Source organism: Trachymyrmex septentrionalis, unplaced genomic scaffold, assembly GCF_001594115.1.
Source record: "Trachymyrmex septentrionalis isolate Tsep2-gDNA-1 unplaced genomic scaffold, Tsep1.0 scaffold8, whole genome shotgun sequence".
Lineage (NCBI taxonomy): Eukaryota > Metazoa > Arthropoda > Insecta > Hymenoptera > Formicidae > Trachymyrmex > Trachymyrmex septentrionalis.
This window is the reverse complement of record NW_017305987.1, coordinates 2,833,534-2,852,190: the sequence shown is the minus strand read 5'-3', so window position 1 is coordinate 2,852,190 and position 18,657 is coordinate 2,833,534. Positions and strand designations below refer to the sequence as shown.

The 18,657-nt window shown below is 32.1% G+C and overlaps 1 protein-coding gene across 1 annotated transcript in view; it reads left to right on the top strand.

Moving 5' to 3' along the window:
- Window positions 1-18,657, top strand: part of LOC108754560 — a 102,900-nt gene that overhangs the window by 77,616 nt on the left and 6,627 nt on the right. The window contains exons 4-5 of the mRNA XM_018496975.1: window positions 9,908-10,030; window positions 11,926-12,114. Of these exons, the coding sequence (XP_018352477.1) occupies window positions 9,908-10,030; window positions 11,926-12,114 (312 nt within the window). The remainder of the gene's footprint in view (window positions 1-9,907; window positions 10,031-11,925; window positions 12,115-18,657) is intronic.

Sequence of the window (18,657 nt, the reverse complement as noted above, 5' to 3'; positions counted from 1 at the left end):
CAAACGCCAAACCGTATCGCATTTCAGGAGGTTAAATGTTACTGTTTTAAAACCCCAAAAGGGCGGGAAGATATATAAAATTTAAATTGTTATTTCGGTTGTATCAAATCCAAAGCTCAGAACTTTTTTGTACACCTAATACATACTATATAAAATTACTACTATTTATAATTTTATAAAAAAAAGAACTATTTATAGCATATTTTTTGTTATGAAAAAATTCAAGTTAATCATGATGTGACAATACATAGCAATGCGTATTGTTGCTTCTAAAATTGAATTCGATGTAGAAAAAAATATAATATATACGTACTATATGCCAAGGATTTTACTTGAATGTGAAAATGTATCGACTAAATTGGACATGCGGTCTATATAAATTGCGCCTGAAACCGTTAATACCTTTAAAATCCATGTAATCTCTACAGAAAACCATTCGCGTTTATTTTTGCCGGTGAAGCAAAAGCTCTCGATTCGACGGCTTTGAAAAAGTTTGTGTGCTCAGAATTCGTATAGAACAAATCAATCCAATAGAACAAAGTAATTTCTCTTTGTTTCAACAATAAATATCAGACTGCGAACAAGAGAAGGTAAAATCACGCTATTGTACTAGTCAGGCGCGTAACGTTAGATTCGGAAGAGCGATTCCAAGGATTCTGATGAAGATCCTTAGCTTTACCGGTCCTCTTCGATTTAATTGACTGTGTTCTGGTAGGATTATTCGTAGGATTTCGGTTCGCCCGCTTTAATCCGCACATTAAAGTCAATCCAGGTCCATGCTCGACATTGACATAAAATGTACACGGAGCTGCAGCTTGTAGACATTTCCATTAGGGCTAGAATGGATCGACGATACAAAGGCAATCATTACAGCGCTAGATCTCGTAGCTTAATCCTTCTATTTGGAACTATCCTATAATTAATTAATGAAAGTGCTCCTATTAATTTACTATCTTCTACTTTGATTGTAAATTTTCGAGAAGATACTGAAAGTTTAAACACAATCCAGTTTAAATTCTAGATTAATGTTTTTTTTTTTTTTTTTTTTTTTTCAAAAGAAACTACCGCCATTTAAAATCGTGTTCACGAAAAAGATTTATATTATTGAAAAAATTAAGCTTTAATAAATTAACAGCGAAAGAAAGAATAGAAAGAATGAACGAAAAGAATTTTTAACTTTAAAGTATTTAAAATATAAATAAATATGTGCAATTAAATTAGTTTCTTTTAATAATACAAATAAATAATTAATAATAATATAAAGTCTTATCGTACAACCTATTATTTATATAATTTTAAAAAAGTAAACACAATTAAATAAATCACGTATTAATATTTTAAATATTTTCTATAACGATGAAGGTAAATATAAATTCACATCGGACAGTCATACATCGAGACTCGATCCCTCATCGCTGTAATTTATTCTAGATTATTATTTACGCGTAGATGCCCAATGCTGGTTAAATGCAAATGCTCTTGGAGCGATAAGGCCTGCGTTTGACACGCCCTTTATTTTAGACGCAAGCGTGGAAGCGCAAGATGTCAGACACGTTCAATCATCCGCGGACATTAACCCCCGGACTGCCGGTTCACGGTTGTTGCACCTCGCAATTCGTTGCACCGGGAGCGCCCTATCACATGTAACGTTACAGACACGCGATGCATTTTATGAATGAAACCAGCTCGTACAGGTTTATGCGGAGCCCCGGCTAAAGCTATGGCTTTTGTAGAGAAAAGTACGCGATTCACTTGAAAAGGCGGTTCTCTTTCTTTCTCCCTTTTACGACTGCACCAAACTGCGATATTGACTTTTGCCTACCCTTCTGAGAGCCATTCCGCATTGTTTCTCCAAAGGTTTCCGCGAGGGCGATTCTTGTAATATTTACGTTGCCTCGCAACGACACCCTTGGTTCGCAAGTGACAGTTTTAAGCGTCATCCTCGAGGCAACGGGCGAGAAATGAGTGAGTCGATTCGAAGAAGCATTTTACCTTGCAAGAGCTCTCTCTCTTAAATTCGATTGTTTTATAGTGAGATTTACCAAGTATAACGACATACAGATACCACCTGACAAGAGGGAATTTACGCAAGAAATACATATAACAATGCTGAGTCAAAACTAAATTTAAATCGTTGTAAAAAGGCAATGAAAAGATAGAATCGAATAGAATAAAAAAAAGGACAGAAATCATTACAAGATCTTATAGAATACAAGTTGACTTTCTCGTCCTTTATCAGTTTTTATTTCATATAAAAGCAAAGTTGTGAAATTATTGCCAGGTAAAAATTTTAAATGATGGCATCAAAATCAATTTTGTTGGAAACTTAATTACTGTCTTGAAATTGATAATAGTGGCGAACTTTACCGACGCGGCCTATAATAGGCGACGCAACGAGCAATTTCGAGGCAACCAGCGCGGAAAGAAAATTCATTAGCACACTCACGCCTTTAAGGCTCTTCACGCGAGTTTCTCGAACCATAAGAGGTTCGATCTCACCCGACCTTGTTCAGGTTCGCGTCTTGTAATGCTATTACGAGGTATGTCCCGGGATCATTCGATTGAGAATTCACGATGCGTTTGAACGGTCGTAAAAGAAGGAGAGACAACCGTTTGACAACGCTAAGTTTACGATAGCACGCTTCTTACGGTGGTAATAGAGTGAAGGAAGGGAATTAGGGACTTTGAGAAGGAAACACCGCGGGCACGTGTATGTGGTGCAACCGCGCGTGCACCAAGGGTGCTCATCCCTTATGTTCACGCTCGCGTGAGCATGCGCGCGTTGCTTGAGGTGATCGTGCACGAGATTGAACGAGGAATTAGGATGTGAAGGGTAGGAGGAAGCCGATTTCCATACGGATGGTTCCCACACATGCCCTGCACACGTTCACTGTACCACCCTCTTGCCTCTTGCGTCCTTCTTTGTCGTGGTTTCTTGTTAGTGGTTCAAGAACGTAACTTAGTTTCGAAAGCACAAATTACTGCAGCTATTATTGAATATGATTGACTTTCCATTAATTAATCTTTAAGACAATGCAAATAATAAAATGTTTGTATCTAAAGCAGATTTTATTTATTGTAACCTCCTTCATTTAAATGGAAATAATTTACTGTAATATAAATGTGCGAACTATTTGCGAAAAACGACAGTTTTCAGTGTAGACATTTTAATAAATATATGTTAATTAATAAATATTTTTTCAATCAATAAATATTAACTGTTAAATATTTTAGAGAATTTCCCTTTGTGTGTGATTGAAGGAGTTTAATTTAAATATTTCAATTATCTAAGCTTCTTCCTGCCAATGTTACGTCACTATTATGATCTCCTTTCTGCTCTATACCTTATTGTTCCACGTCCTTTGCCCCACGTAACTTCGCAAGCCAGAATTTCGCCCTAGCGGTATAAGCAAATAATGTGTTTATGCATTTGCATGATGCTTCCGTAACGCGAACCACCCCAGCGAAGCTCGTTGTGCAGAACGGCGAGGTACGAGACGAGGCGTATTTGTAATCTGAAACCGCCGACTCCCGGTCGGCACCCACCATCGGAATAGATTTTACGTCCATGGAACGCGCGATTACACGTCGTTGCGAAATTAATAGGCATGCATTCGAACGCGAACATGCTTCATCGTCCATTGTCAGTATATCTCGTCAGTATAATCTCGTCTCCAACTTACTTTCAATAAAGCACAAAAATCTTCAATTGAAAAGGAAATAAGCGATAAACAGACTTAACAGATAAAAAAACTAGCGTGATAAAATATAATGTGTTAAATGTATTAAACGATGTATTAAAAACAATGTATAAAATTAATTGAACGCATATATAATTTGTTTATTGAAGTATATTATTAGTCTGTTATAATTGCTGTAGGCGATACTAAATTTCCACATGGACGCTTTATTTTTATCGCGTCCGCTATTTGAATAAATTTTTAACAATTTATTTTCTCGTTGATTATAGTGGAAAGTGATTTATTAAACAATTTTTTTGCCAATAAAAAATTTCCGTGCTAAAGCAGTTAATACATTATGTATACGGATAAAATGTGGTGTCGCAAAGTCATCGGGCTTACAAAATGCTATAATAGTTTTTAAAGCATCATGCATTAATCAAATGTAAATAGGGCAATGATTGAAAGATAATGTCATCGTATCACAATGGTGTACAGATGTACCTCTACTATTGTGCGATGGAACACGCTACTTTCTAGTGAATTTTTAATCAATCGACTACACATATGAAAGAACAATTTCGCTGAAGTGTCAAAAGATTTGGCTAATAGATACAGACGTGCAAATATCCATCCAAATAATTACATAGAAATCTCAAGCACGATGAACTTTGAAATTCTACTAGCATAAGCGACCTACATAATTATTTTAATGGCCCAACAAATTATTTTTTAGATTTGTATGAAGTTAAATTTTTAGATACTTCAACAAAACTCTCATTTCCGTGTATTATGCTTGATAAAAGTTATAATGTATCTAAACATTTCCTCTGAAAAATTCTCAAACATTTTTGTTATTTGGAATAAAAGACGAATATATAGTGTATGTAACATCGGGCTCATCAATCTCGATGCATCTACTATTGTAACAAGATCTAGAGATTATCGTCATTATCGTCATTAACGTCATCACCGGCGTTATCAACATAAGCGTGTGTCGCTTACAGCTTAACAGTAACATGCAATCCTCCTCACGCGATCTCTGACTTTGGTCTTACGAGCAGATTGTCACGCGGATAAGATTAACAATAACAATAAATGTGGAGCAAAACGGTAGGCGCAACATAAAAAAGCAAAGCTCCTTCTCTCATTTCTCACACAATCTAAATTAATCTGGAATATTTTCCAATACACATTCATTTTGTGTTGAAATAAAAAATTAACTTATAAATCAAATATTACGTAAAATGTTTTCTCTGAAAATTTAAATAAGATGGACGGCTGGTAGTATGCACGATCTCTCTAAAAAGTTTGGAGACTAAATTCAGGAAAAATCAAGAAATGAAGATACATAAATTTTATTAATGAAAGCTTTCAACATAGTTTTCCTTCCAACCTTAACGGACTACTCAGAATGTTCTTTCAACAGTTGGAAGCTTTCATTCAGTAATCATCTTTCTAAATAGTCTTTAATGCGCTCGTCTTGAAGGCTATTTTGAAGTCAATTCACCTGGATATCCAAAATGCCATTAAAATAATTATTTATCAAAGAATGTGATTAATATTGTATTGATTTTGGATTTTCGCTTTCATTTTGGTTAATTTCGTTTCCCCTGAGAGAACCCAGGTTTGAAACAAAATTCCCTTGAGATCAACTTCAGGTTTAAAATCAAAATATTTCAAAATGCGAATTGGGGTTAACTAATTCCCAGGTTTGAAACAACATCTGACAACAGCCCCGCTGTTCCATTACGAAAATTTTTACAAGAGAAAATATCTAACAAAACCCACCCAATGAAAAACATCGCACATGTCGAATGTTAGTACTAAAAGGTGCCGCAGTTGCTGGAAAAATGGCAACACTTGTGACTTTCCAGCGAAAATTTTTCCATCAACCAGAGAGTTTCATTTCAAAGCCAGACTTTTCGGCTGAAAATCAAAGAAGTGACAACCGTGGTGACAGTGTTATGGCTTTACGTATGAAAATACAAATGAATTCCAAGCCACGCATCAGCTTATTGTGTTAAAAAAAACATTTAATATTTTATATTTGTTAATTTTTTGGTAACTTAAATGTAATTAGTATATTTTTTGAGAAAAATTGTAGTCCATTAGTTCCGCATTTTTAACTCGGTCGTGTCGTCAATGTCGGGTAATGCAACATTCTGTTTCAAGCCCGACGACAAGTTTGCGCGTAAAGTGCAAAAAAGATCGGCCTGCATGTTTCAGTATGCGTAAACGGACCCTCCTAAGTCCTCAGCCTCGGACAGTCCTCAGCCTCACTAATGGCACTGGCAAAACACGAAAACGTTCATAATGCACAGCCAGACTCGTAAAAAGTTATGAGACATAATCATCCAGAGAAAGAAAATTAAATTTAATGTTGGATAATACAATATCGCTTAAATTTATCATTTACATTATAAACCTCTGAAATATCTTTTATTTTTTCACAAAAAATATAACTACGAGAATTTCTCAATCTATAATAATATTTAAACGTCTACTTTTAATTTAAGAACTGAGACACTGTACTTTAAATTAAAATAGATTTCTTTGTAAAACTATACAAGTAATATTTATAAAACGTCTGAAGTGTCGTATTCGATTAAAAGTTATACTGTATCTTTTATTATCGTGTAACAAAGTCATAAAATACGTCACAGATTGCGGAATTGCATGTCTCTCAAAAGATTACAGGAAATCTTTTTCGATATAAGTTGGCATGGCACCTCCATGTGCTTTCACATGCAAGTGTTATATCTCACGACAGAATTTAATGAAGTCCTCCCTGCAGGCGAGAGATAAATTCCGCTTCAGTTTTAACAGCCCGATGGAAATTATCTCTTCGATATTTTATCTCTTTATTTAGTAACATAATTAATTTAATATTTTTATTTTTATACGTCAAACACACGCTCTTTTCCCATTAGCATATCAGATATTCAAATGCAGACGTAGTTATAAAATACGCATATTTTGTAAATTTTTAGATTTTGTTATAAATTTTGATTTTTAATTTAGAATGATTTTCAAACAAATAAGTTCAGAAATAATCAAAAATATCATTTATAAAAATAATTCATGCATTAATTGTATTTACATATCTCTTTCTTGCGTACTGTTAGATAGATTCAAAGAAATAATAGTAATCCAATGCCACATAAGTTAAATAATATTTTGTTATATTTAATTTTTATATGTAAAATATAATTCAATCTATCTCTGTGATTAGTTTCAAAGTAAAGAACGTATGCACTTAGTAAATGATAAATTAAATTTAATGAATAAATTAAATTAAATTAAATTAAATTAAATACATTCTTTTGCGTCAATTGTTTAATTTCATTGTTGTAATTAAATTAATGATATATTAGTAGGAGCAGTAGCGAGCTATATAAATGATAAAAAATAACTCCAATTGTGTATAATTTGACATTATAAATTTAACAGTATATATTCTGAACTTCGAGTTCAATCAGAATGTACATTAATAATTAAATACATTGTAATTTATGTAAGAGATTACTAATTACGTCAAACTGTTTCGAGAATGCACTTAAAAATGCACGCATAAAAAGTCTATATCCCTCTGTTCTTTGTGAGAATGGAAGCGAGTAAACTTCACAGGTACCACGTACATTTCCATTCTCAGTACATACATGTGCGAATCTACCGAGCCTATAAGCTTGTGCAAATGTGAATACACGCGCGTGTCAATGTGCATAACACTTGGTATTACTGCACATCAGCGGTGCAGCGTGACTGCGCATCCGTTTGCTTAGCCACGACTGTTAATTTCGTCGGCATATTGAGCATATTTGAGCGTGTATACGGTGTCTACCGTCCAACGTTAAATGATTGGCCAATCCGAGAGGTTAAACATTGACTCTGCCGCGGATGTCGATACATACAGTTGTTCTTGTGTTACCTTTCTCTCACTTTCTCTCTCACGTTGGCGTTACGTACGAAAGTGATTTTCATACAGTAGTTATTATGCATTTACGACAATTATTATTAATATTAAATGATATTCTCGATAAATCCGTGAAGAACAGGATTATTTCACTTTCGAATGTCATATGAAAATTCTATATGTAGTTAAGCATGGTATAAAATAGTTCCCGCTGTTAAACGTTATTATTCTTGGATCACCTTTTTGCCAGAACGTTTAATAAAAACTTCGCAAATGGCAGCAAATCATGAAAGTTTGGATAGAAGGGAAGGAATCTCAACTGTTAAATTACATAAAATTACATATGACCGTCTGTGTGCCTTTTTGTACGCACGCCCTATCCTTTCGAACCGTCGTCGATCCTTTTATTACCTTCTCTGCGATTTCAGAAGCCCTCGAAGAGTTATAATTGTCAGCGGGAGAGAGAACGCGGAAAATCGCTGTCTTCGCCGCCCAACATGAGCTTTTTCACGATCGGTGAAACTTATCACTTGTTATTACTCACATTCCACGGGTTGGTTCGTAATTAGACCAGATGCTTCGAGAATTACGACGGTTCGACGTCCAAGAATGCGTCAGAAATGCTCTTTCCGCTCGATCGAAAATCGCTTTAAAGCGTAAATACCAAATATTTGGAATACCGTTATTGTAAAGCATGAAACAGTTTCAAATTTAATTATTAATTCTATGTTATCGCAAGATTAAAGCAAAATACATGTACTACTAATTTTGTAATACATATACAGAAATCGTATAATATTAATATAATAAAAGGCTAAATTTATAATACACAAATCGCAGTTTACAAGAAACAATATTTTATTACATAATCAGCTGAGGAAGTAAACATATATAATTTATTGATCCTTTATGAATTACAATCTGATATAAAACAACTTAATTTGCAGCATGCATGCATACTATAACGTTTATAGAAACACAAAATTTTATTAACATAAGAATCAATTTATCGAAGTCATTAGCTTAATGTCTCAATTCAAGTTTAAGTGATTCTCGTAATTAAATCGCGTGCGTGCGAATTTTTCTTTATATCAAATCTTCGAATTCGTCGTTATAATTACATCAATAGTTGCTTTTATATTCACACGGGATCGAGGCTAATTTCCCCACAAAGTGATAGTCAAATTATGATTGCTAATAATTTTATATTAAATAGCACGATGGACTGTAACTCGGCAGATGACCGATATTCAAATTACATGCCAGCTAATTAATCGTATCAGCTGGCAATCTCATCAGACATCTCATTAAATTTGTTCTTTGTAACCGTCATTTGGACACGGACATTTTGTTCATTAAACTATCAATAACGTACTTACGATTCGAAGCGATCTGGATTTGTTCCATTTAAATATATATCAAGTATAGTTTAAATTTTAAATTATCCTTCTTTTAGCTAATGTGCTTCCTCTCTTGAATAAAATAAAGATAGAACTAAGGAAATAAAGAATAAAATCAAATGTACTTTGAGAAGAAAATCAGGAATCAATTTTTGTCCAATTGATTTCTAACATTGGAAATGTTAGTCAAGCTGTTTTTTCAAAGATTACAAAAAAATGTAAATTATTAAAAATAAAATCTACTTTTTTCACTTTTCTAACTTTTCATATAAATGCGTTATATATATATATATATATATATATATATATATATATAAAAGTTATTTTCCATTCTCAAAATTTTCAGTATAAAATATTTAATTTTCCTCATAAATAATTTAATTATACATATTAGTATTATAGTTCCTCTTACAATTACTCATAAAATTATTTCCATCCTTTGAAACTTTCCGTTGTAAAAAACTTATTTTTTAAAAATAATCACGTGTATAACGCCACAAATATCTGTCTTATGAAAAATTACGTGAAACATTATACGTGAAAAGATCTTACACATTCTCAAAATAGCCTGTCATTGAAGTTCTGTCATGCATAGAAGAGGACTTGCCTCGAGCTCGAAAGGTGCACAACCCTTCAACGAGATCATTTTCCATACACAATGAATAAAGAAAATATATTATGTCTTATTCACTATATAAATAGCTTTCAATGTGTAACAACAATTAAACTGTCATGTATATTTATTAAATAGCCTCGGATAAGACATGCAAACAGAACGTAATGTAACATTTTTCCAAACAGAATATGATAGAATAAATTCATGCAAAAACAACAAAAATGTTTATTTTAAAAAATTAAGTTATAAAAATATTTTTTCTGTATATTAAAATAAATATTCTAACATTTTTTAGAGCACACCTGCAAAGATTTTCGATGCACTCAGAATGAATTTTGCATCGAGACGGATCTCCTTTGTGACGGCGTGAATCACTGCGGCGACGGATCTGATGAGGCCACTTCCACCCTTTGTGCCAGTAAGTTCTAATTACTACAAATTTATTTTTTCAACTTAATCCTTAGCAATTTTAAGTATACACAGAAGGTTACATTCAGGTCTTAAAAATTAATCTCATAGATATTATCAAAATATTAAAAAGATAATTTATATTTTACAATCTTCCTATTTTGCTAAAAGAATCATCATTAAACATCGTTCGTGATGTTTCATTATTCTTCAAATGTTGATAATTAACATTATAGATGGTAATAACGGTAGGTAGTTAACATGAAATCAATATGTTCGTCATCAAGTCATATCATATATCAAGGAACTGTGTGTACATATCTTTTGAGACACGCTATATTTAACGAGTAAAGCGATTTAGATCATAAAGATATAATCTTACATGATTTAGTATGGTTAGTCATGCGGTAGTTTTAAATAACAAAAACGTAAAATTTCACAAATATTTTATACCACCAAAGTTAGTCGTACATAATTTTAAATCGGGATAAAATGGTTAAAATGAGATAAATTCGTACAATCCGTAAATCACATTTACAGAAATGGTTTTATAAAACATAGTATGCGGATGTACGTGTTGTGAATCAGTAATAATAATTTTATTTATTAAACAAATAAAATAAATTTCGCGTCATTTATAGAGAGTCAGATTTAATTCTTTTGAATAAATAAAAACTTAGAGTTTCCATTTTTTCTCACTCTGTGGATAATTGAACTTATACGTTCAATGATTTATCAAATGCTTCATAATGGTAAATTATAACGATTTCCCTTATTTTTGTATGTACACGAAAATTGTTATTTGCGGAAGAGAAATGGTTGCGAATGTGCGCGGACCAAATTTACATAACATTTACGTTAATGGTTGACAGCACGCATGCGTCAACATCTGAAGAGGTTAATTGCCATGTATTCATTACATATCCAAGAGTAACTCGCAATAGCGGCGGAGTAAATTACAAACTTGTCACATAATACTCACGCTTGCTGGAATTTAGTATATTTACTGATATTTTGTTAATTCGCCATATTCCTGTCACAATTTTCGACTGCAATTAGCAACCATTCGTACAATTCGTAATTATATAACGAGCAATATCATGTACCTTGATTTCAAATAATTTTTAAATACGAGTGACATAATACAATAGCTTTGCCATAATTCTGTAATAATTTTAAAAATTTTCAGAAATTTTCGGAATTTATTATTTATATATTTTATGCAATTTTCTTTATTATTTTATGCACCGCACTTCGTGCTTTATAAATAATAAAGCAATCACTATACCATTTACTTTATCATTATCGCAACGATCATTAATTTCAAAATTAACATTATCCATAAAGATTTTATTACTCGCGTTATTTAGGAATATCGTGCCCTACAAAGATAAAACGTGAACTACATATTGTTATATCGATTTCCTGATTTCGACGAAAGTGCACGCGTGTCAGGTTAGATACTTTAATGAATGCACTTAATTATCAAGTGTTTGAACTTCAATAACAAGTTTGCTCTATTGTTATTTACTCTTTTCTTTATCGTCTTTAAAGTGGAAGACGCTGTTTATTATAAACAAAGAATTTCTGTTTTAATAAGAATTAATAAAAATTAAAACTGTGCAGATATCCCGTTTTATACAGTTAATTAAAATTATGGGATAATTATATTATGTTATGTAACTTTTATTATGAAAGTCTCTTACACGTTTAAATATTTTTTCTGCATTTTTTATAATCATAGCTTTAATTTATAAATTAATTAATTTAAACTTTACAGAATTACTGTCCTGCGTTTTTCCCCTTTTATATGTATGTTATTTTTACTTTGACCGATTTAAAACGCGTCTATCGTTTAAAAGTTTAACTTTTCTGATTAATTCCATGTTTTTATTGTAACTACAGATTCCGAGGCGTCGACGATCCTAGGCATGCAGACTACTTGGTTCGCCATCGCCCTTGTTTTTCTGATACTCAGCATGGGCGGCCTGGTAACGGCGGCGGTTCTCTGCTTTTGCAGGCAGCGTGTTCCTACCCCGAGGCATCCCCATAACGCGCACAATGCTCAGTCTCATCCCCCAGTCAGCTTCCCATGTGAGTCACAAAAAACCACCCTTACACGTATACGATCGATTCGCTTCGTTGTCGCTGTCGCTGCAACCACTCGTCGGTTGCAACCTTCCTACTGTTAGCTACTCGTTTTCTTTGTGTGTGGTTTTACTTTGCGTAATGTTACTTCAAAATACGAGAAGAGAACTTTTTCATTCTCTGATTATGTAATGTCGTTACTTTAAGCAGCGACATATTCTATAGTGATACGCACGTAAACATGTACAAATAATTTTTGTAAGTTGAATGATCAATGTTAATTACTTTTATTAACTGCAGAGCCCTAAGTTTTCTAGAATATTTTAATTCAGAATATTTTAATTCAGATATATCTACATGAATACCAATTCTTGGGAAACATAATCGTCAATTGCATGAGAAGGCTAATTTCGAGAATTAAGAAAATGACTTATTTGTGGGGATATTGTTAAATATACATAATATACTTAAGAAGAAGCAACTTCTTTTTTATCACAAAAAAATTATATTTAATTATTTTAAAAAATGGAAACTTAAAACAACTGCAAAAAAAACAAAGTTCATTTTAAACTATCCAATAAATTATTTTTAAATCACATTTTTCAATCTCTATTACATTCTTTTTCTTTACATCAAATATGTATTTATGGTAATTCTGTTTCCATATAACACGGACTACATTAATAGTTATAAAATTAATTAATTTTCCTCTGAGAATGTTAGCAAGCGCATTTAGCCGATTTGCTACAAAGTTGCGCCCTGCACGGGTCGAGCCAATGATCAAAGGACGCACGCGTTCGCGATTACGGGCATAAAATATTCATTTATTTACACTATCACACGTGCACATCAGAGCACCATTATGTCTCACCATCATTATATTACGTAGAAAAGAGGTCATAAACGTCAGTATATTATTCCTGATCAGTTCGATATAAAACATTACGTATCTGTGTGTCAGCATGTTCTTCTAAACAAACCTTTTAAAACATCATTTTATCAAAAGTCGATATCATTTTTCATAAATTAACAACTTATCAATGGCATTTCATTAGTAATTGGAGTGGAATAGTATTATATTTAGCACAAAATCTAGGACGTTTTAATTCTTCGTTTCAACCAAGAATTATATAATTAATATTTAACTTTGAATATTTTATTGTAAAAAGTATATTTTTTGTTGTATAAATATAGCAGTGTTTTTTATATTTAGTAAGTGCCTTTTATTTTGCAAATAAACGTTTTAAAAATATTTATTCTATCGATTATAAATGGAAATTACATCGAAGAATAAATCAAGTAGAGAAAGAATTCTATTTTTGGCCAAAACTGATCTCGATGCTTCTTTTATCTGATTCTTTATCGATTTAATTGCTATTTATAATTATTTATACACGTCTCATTAAAAAATGAGACGTTCTGTAAATAATTATTGATTATTATGATAAATATCTTTATTCCAAAAAAAAAAATCAAATTGGAAACGCTTGTTCCGAATAGTTGAGAAAATTCAAAGTTCAAATTCTGGCTGAAGTAATATTTTTTATAATCAATTCTTGAAGATACTTATTAACCATTATTAAACTAAAAGTCAATGTAATTTGCAATGTTACACTTCCAATTTCAATTTATGATTGCATTTCAAGTCGAATCGGTGCGCGTTTATATAGAACTGAAAATTATGTTTGCAAATCTACAATATACTCTCTATAAATATTATTAAAATCAAGATAGATTTTGGATAGAAATAAGATTTTTTTTTATTTGATGTTATAATTTTATTATTGTATAATTAACTATAAACATAATATGTGTTGTATCTAAATTCTTGTGTATTGTATGTTAATTAATATGTAATATACATTATATCTATCAGCATTATTGCGGATCAACAACGAATTACATATAATAACGAAGGATTATTCCGAATTCGGAATTATGACGATATAATTACAATTTACGAAATGTTCCATTATCATGCACTGTCATTTTGTATTGCGTGCTGATACTCGATTATGCTGATCTCATTCGAACACCCCGTATGTAGTGTTTACTTTTCATTTGATTGCGTAGCGGTTTACCTCGTACTTCTGCACGTCATCTCATTCCATGACAACGATTCTAATTAATTAATTTAATTAGATTTAACAGATGCATTTGAATCCGCATCTGTCAATCAAATATTCGTGGTTGAACATTAAATTCATTTGCGGACAGAAGATTAAATAACACTCGCGATTATTCAAAATGTTCCTCGACTTCATTATTTACGTAATTTAATTATGTTAAATTCTTGTTACACATCAAATAATATTTTATGTGTATATAATATTACAAATAATTTCTTGACTTGCGATAAATTTTTTTATTGTCGGCCAGTCTTCAAATAACTATATATACACTTCCTATTATAAACTATTAAAAACAAACAAGATGTAAAAAAAAAGTTTATTAAAATATATGCGGCCTCTCTTCGAAAATCTTTTACTTTTACTATACAATATAATCTTCAAATTTTTCTTTCCCGCGAAAATTTATTACGGAATTAGTACTAAATACTAACGATTATTCACAAGATTATACAAATGCAGAGAACAGTAATCTTTATGCTACATAAAATATAATCAGATTTGTGTTCTCTGTTTATGCATATGCGATTTATACATTTAAATAACATGTTTTCACAATATAAATTAATCGTGCAGCAAATCGCGTCATTATTATCAACATTTTGTTTTTCTAACCGCGCTTGATGTCTTAGATTTTTTCTACACATAAACTTTTTCAATGTACAAAAACTGTTCCTTCTTCCTCTTTGCGCCAAGCAGCGTCTCTTTAAGTATATAATATAAATAAAACATATAAATGGGGACAAACATCTCATGAGGCGAATTCATGACATTGCTACGTGATCTTGTGACCTTTCGATACAGAACAAAGCCGGCCTAAATGTCTGCGGTCAGCGCTGAATTAATCAGGAACCATCGACGCGATTGAATCCCACTTGCTACTATAATTAAGCAGTGAGATGATCGATAAACCATTGCGATATTCCACCGTTTACTACGGCGTCCGTTATTTATTTACGCGTAACTGCTATTGCATATCGGCGGCTGCGACGGCGCAACGAAATTAGAGAGTATGGAGGCAGATGTAAAAAAAAAAAAGGAAAAACCTGAACAAAACGAGCATTGGTGTTTTCATTAAGCGATCGAACGCCATACCGCCGTTTGGTCCACTCGCGCTCGTTTTATAATATCGTTTGGCTTTCTGCGATTTCAATCGGCTAGCATTTCCAGCGCGCGGTATCGCGATGTTTGCCGCAATTCCATTCTGTGTATCGCTGTTATTTTTTGGCCCCACGGTAATCGATAGCAAATAGCGCGTGCCTCGCGGCTTGTTCGTCTCGTTTGTTTATTGCTATTACTAACTGCGAGAATCGAGAAAGAGGATGAAGAGAGAGAGAGAGAGAGAGAGAGAGAGAGAGAGAGAATGGAAAGGAGAGAATGAGAACGAGAGTAGAACTCGCACTCGCGTTTAAATTAGTTTAATATACGAGTCGAGAGTCTATACATCTCTGCCTCTCTCTGGCTGCGTCGCGTTGGAAATTCGATTATCCGAAACAAACGGTAGAACGAGCACGACAGATAATTAATTCCTGGAGAAATACGCGTTTTCAGCTGATTAATGGAACAACGTCTATCTTCACAAGCAGTTTTGCACACAGGTATCTTAAGTGATACATTTTCGGCGGATTATTGACGCGCAGACTATCGACGATGGTACCATAACGCGTTAAGTAGAATCTAGAACAAGTATCTAAACGTGAACAAACGCGAATGAACAGCTTGTTTCACTGATAATGAGTGGCGGCGTTATTCGCATCGAAGCAAATTCACTCGCATTTGTTCGCGTTTAGTTGCTCGATCTAAATCTGATTTTGTACACGCGGAGAGAATTATCTTTTAAAATTTACCCTGAAAATATGATAGTTGTAGTATAATACAATATTTTAAAGATTTTTACCATGCACTTCAATAAAATTAATCAAATTTATTTTATATCTTATTGTAGTTTTATTAATGAATAAAAGAAATTTACATGAAATTGTTCGAAATACAATGTTGTCCCAGAACTATCATATTTTCAGGATAAACTCTAAGAAAAAATTCTCTCTGTGTATAAATAATTTGTCTTTTACATGCTCATTGATCGAAATTAAATCGATACCTAAAAAAAGTAATTTGTAAAAATAATTTTGATACTCTATCTATAAAGCGCAATAAAGCGTTTTCATTTGTTAAATTTAGTCTTCATAAATGGCAAGTATCACATGTATTTTAAAATTTTATCTCAAATTATTTAAATTTATGTTTAAATAAGATAATCAAATCAGTGTTCATCAATTTGTATTATAAATATATCTCCCTACATCTTAATAAGATTTGTTTGATCAGTATTTTTACCTGCTTTTTTTGCGAATCAATAATTTGGTTTTAGTTTTAGTTGATATTAAAATAAAATTAAAAGATTTCTCTGATAATTTTTGTATCAGAAATAAGAAAAATAGAAATGTTTCACGTTATACGAATAATTAAAAAATGTTTTCAGAGTTTTCAGTTTCAAATTTTCTTAAGAATTACAACTTTAAGAGTTCTATTGAAAAGAATATATGTGACTCTAGTCATGATTTATAACAAAACGTTAATAATTTTTATATAAGACTATATAGATAATTTTTCTAACGAAAACATAAAACTAGTAACTAATAATATTTTTGAATTATTTTGTGTATTTAATTGCCAGAACTCTTTTCGAGTATTCTGAAATTTTTGGAAAAGGGCCAAAATTCTACCAATTATATCGAAATTTTAAAAATAGAGTGCTACCTTCACACATGAAAGCGAAACTGTGTAAGCAAAGAAGACTGCTGCTACGTCGTCATCCCGATTTAATGGAGCGCGTCGGCCTGATAACATGACCGTCGTTTACGTATTCCAAGATTTATTAGCGACGCGCGTAACAGAGAAAGATTTTTTGTAATAGTGTGCTTCGAATATGGTAGACGCTAACGTCGCAACAAAACCGGGAGTATGATAAGTCTAATGAAAAAAACTGCAAATTCATAGTTATGTATTTCAATGTTTGCCGCATTGAAAAAGCACTGTAAACGTTCTCTAATTTCTGTTCTCTCTCTCTCTCTCTCTCTCTCTCTCTCTCTCTCTCTTTCTCTCTCTCTCACTTTCAGTTACGTTTGAATTATTCGCGACACAGAAATTAAGATATCTTTTAATCTTCAATTGAACTCTCTCTTTTCACGCTACCTTTTTCAATTCCTTTGAAGTATGTATATTATCAATCGGAATTTTCTCTTATAACTCAATACTGTTTTCATTGAAATTAAGATTATGAAATAAATTAATGACTTTTAATGTTTCCGATATTACCAAAGTAATACTTATAAAATATTCTTTTATTATCTTTTTGTTTTTACTGTTCATCTCATAATGTTCTAAATATTGATAATTGGATAGAGCATAATTATTCCAATTATTTCCTTATCGAATATGAAGCGGCAAACGATGTTCTTTTCACAGTAAATTTTTACGAGATATTTCTGATAAATACTTTTGCTCTGCGAAATACGCATTTTGCGGTTGCGTCAATCAGTACAGTATCATGCGCGTTGCACCTGCACCGCCCATGCAGATATTTGTACATCGATGCAGCAATTTCGTCTCACCTACTGCCATTTCTCGTTGAATTTCGTTCGACTGATATTTACTCGAGCCACTCCCAATCACGTTTCCGTTCAAAATCACTCGAGAATAAAAATCGAATAATTTCGTAAATCGTAATAGCTAAATGGAAATTTTAAACATAGACGTGAATTTAACTCGAAATCCAAATTCGTGTATCACGATTAAAACTCGCGACATCTTTGCTGACGGATTCTGTGCACGTTGAAGAATGAAGGAGTTCAAAATGTGTAGTACAATTCTACATTGCAATCAATCCAGATGTAACACGAATTAAAAATATATCTGAGATCGACACGTTTAAGTTCGGCAAAAATAATAATAAATTGAAACATATAGCGAGTTTTGTATTATAATTCGGAGTAAATGTTCAAAATAAATGTACCATAAATACTAGCAAATATACTAAAATTCGTGAAATATTTTTCATAACATCTCTACGGGTGTACATCTTTTATGGAGGAAATTGTATACATTCAAATAAAATTTGCGAATAAACGAGAAATACTCAACGTTTAAATTTTACTTGATATTTCGCAAATTTTCTTTGAAAGTAATACAAATTTTTTACTACAATCACTGTTTATGGTCTGAATAATTCTTACAAAAACAAAATTAATCAATGAGGAACTTATTTCGCATTTATATCAAGAAAAGGGTAAGGTATCGTATCAAGAAAGTTTAAAATAACTTGCTATCGGAAAATAATAAGAAATAATATATTGTATTCTGGAAATTGGAGAAATATAACAGCAAAAGGAGAGAATATCTATTTACAGATGTTCCAATA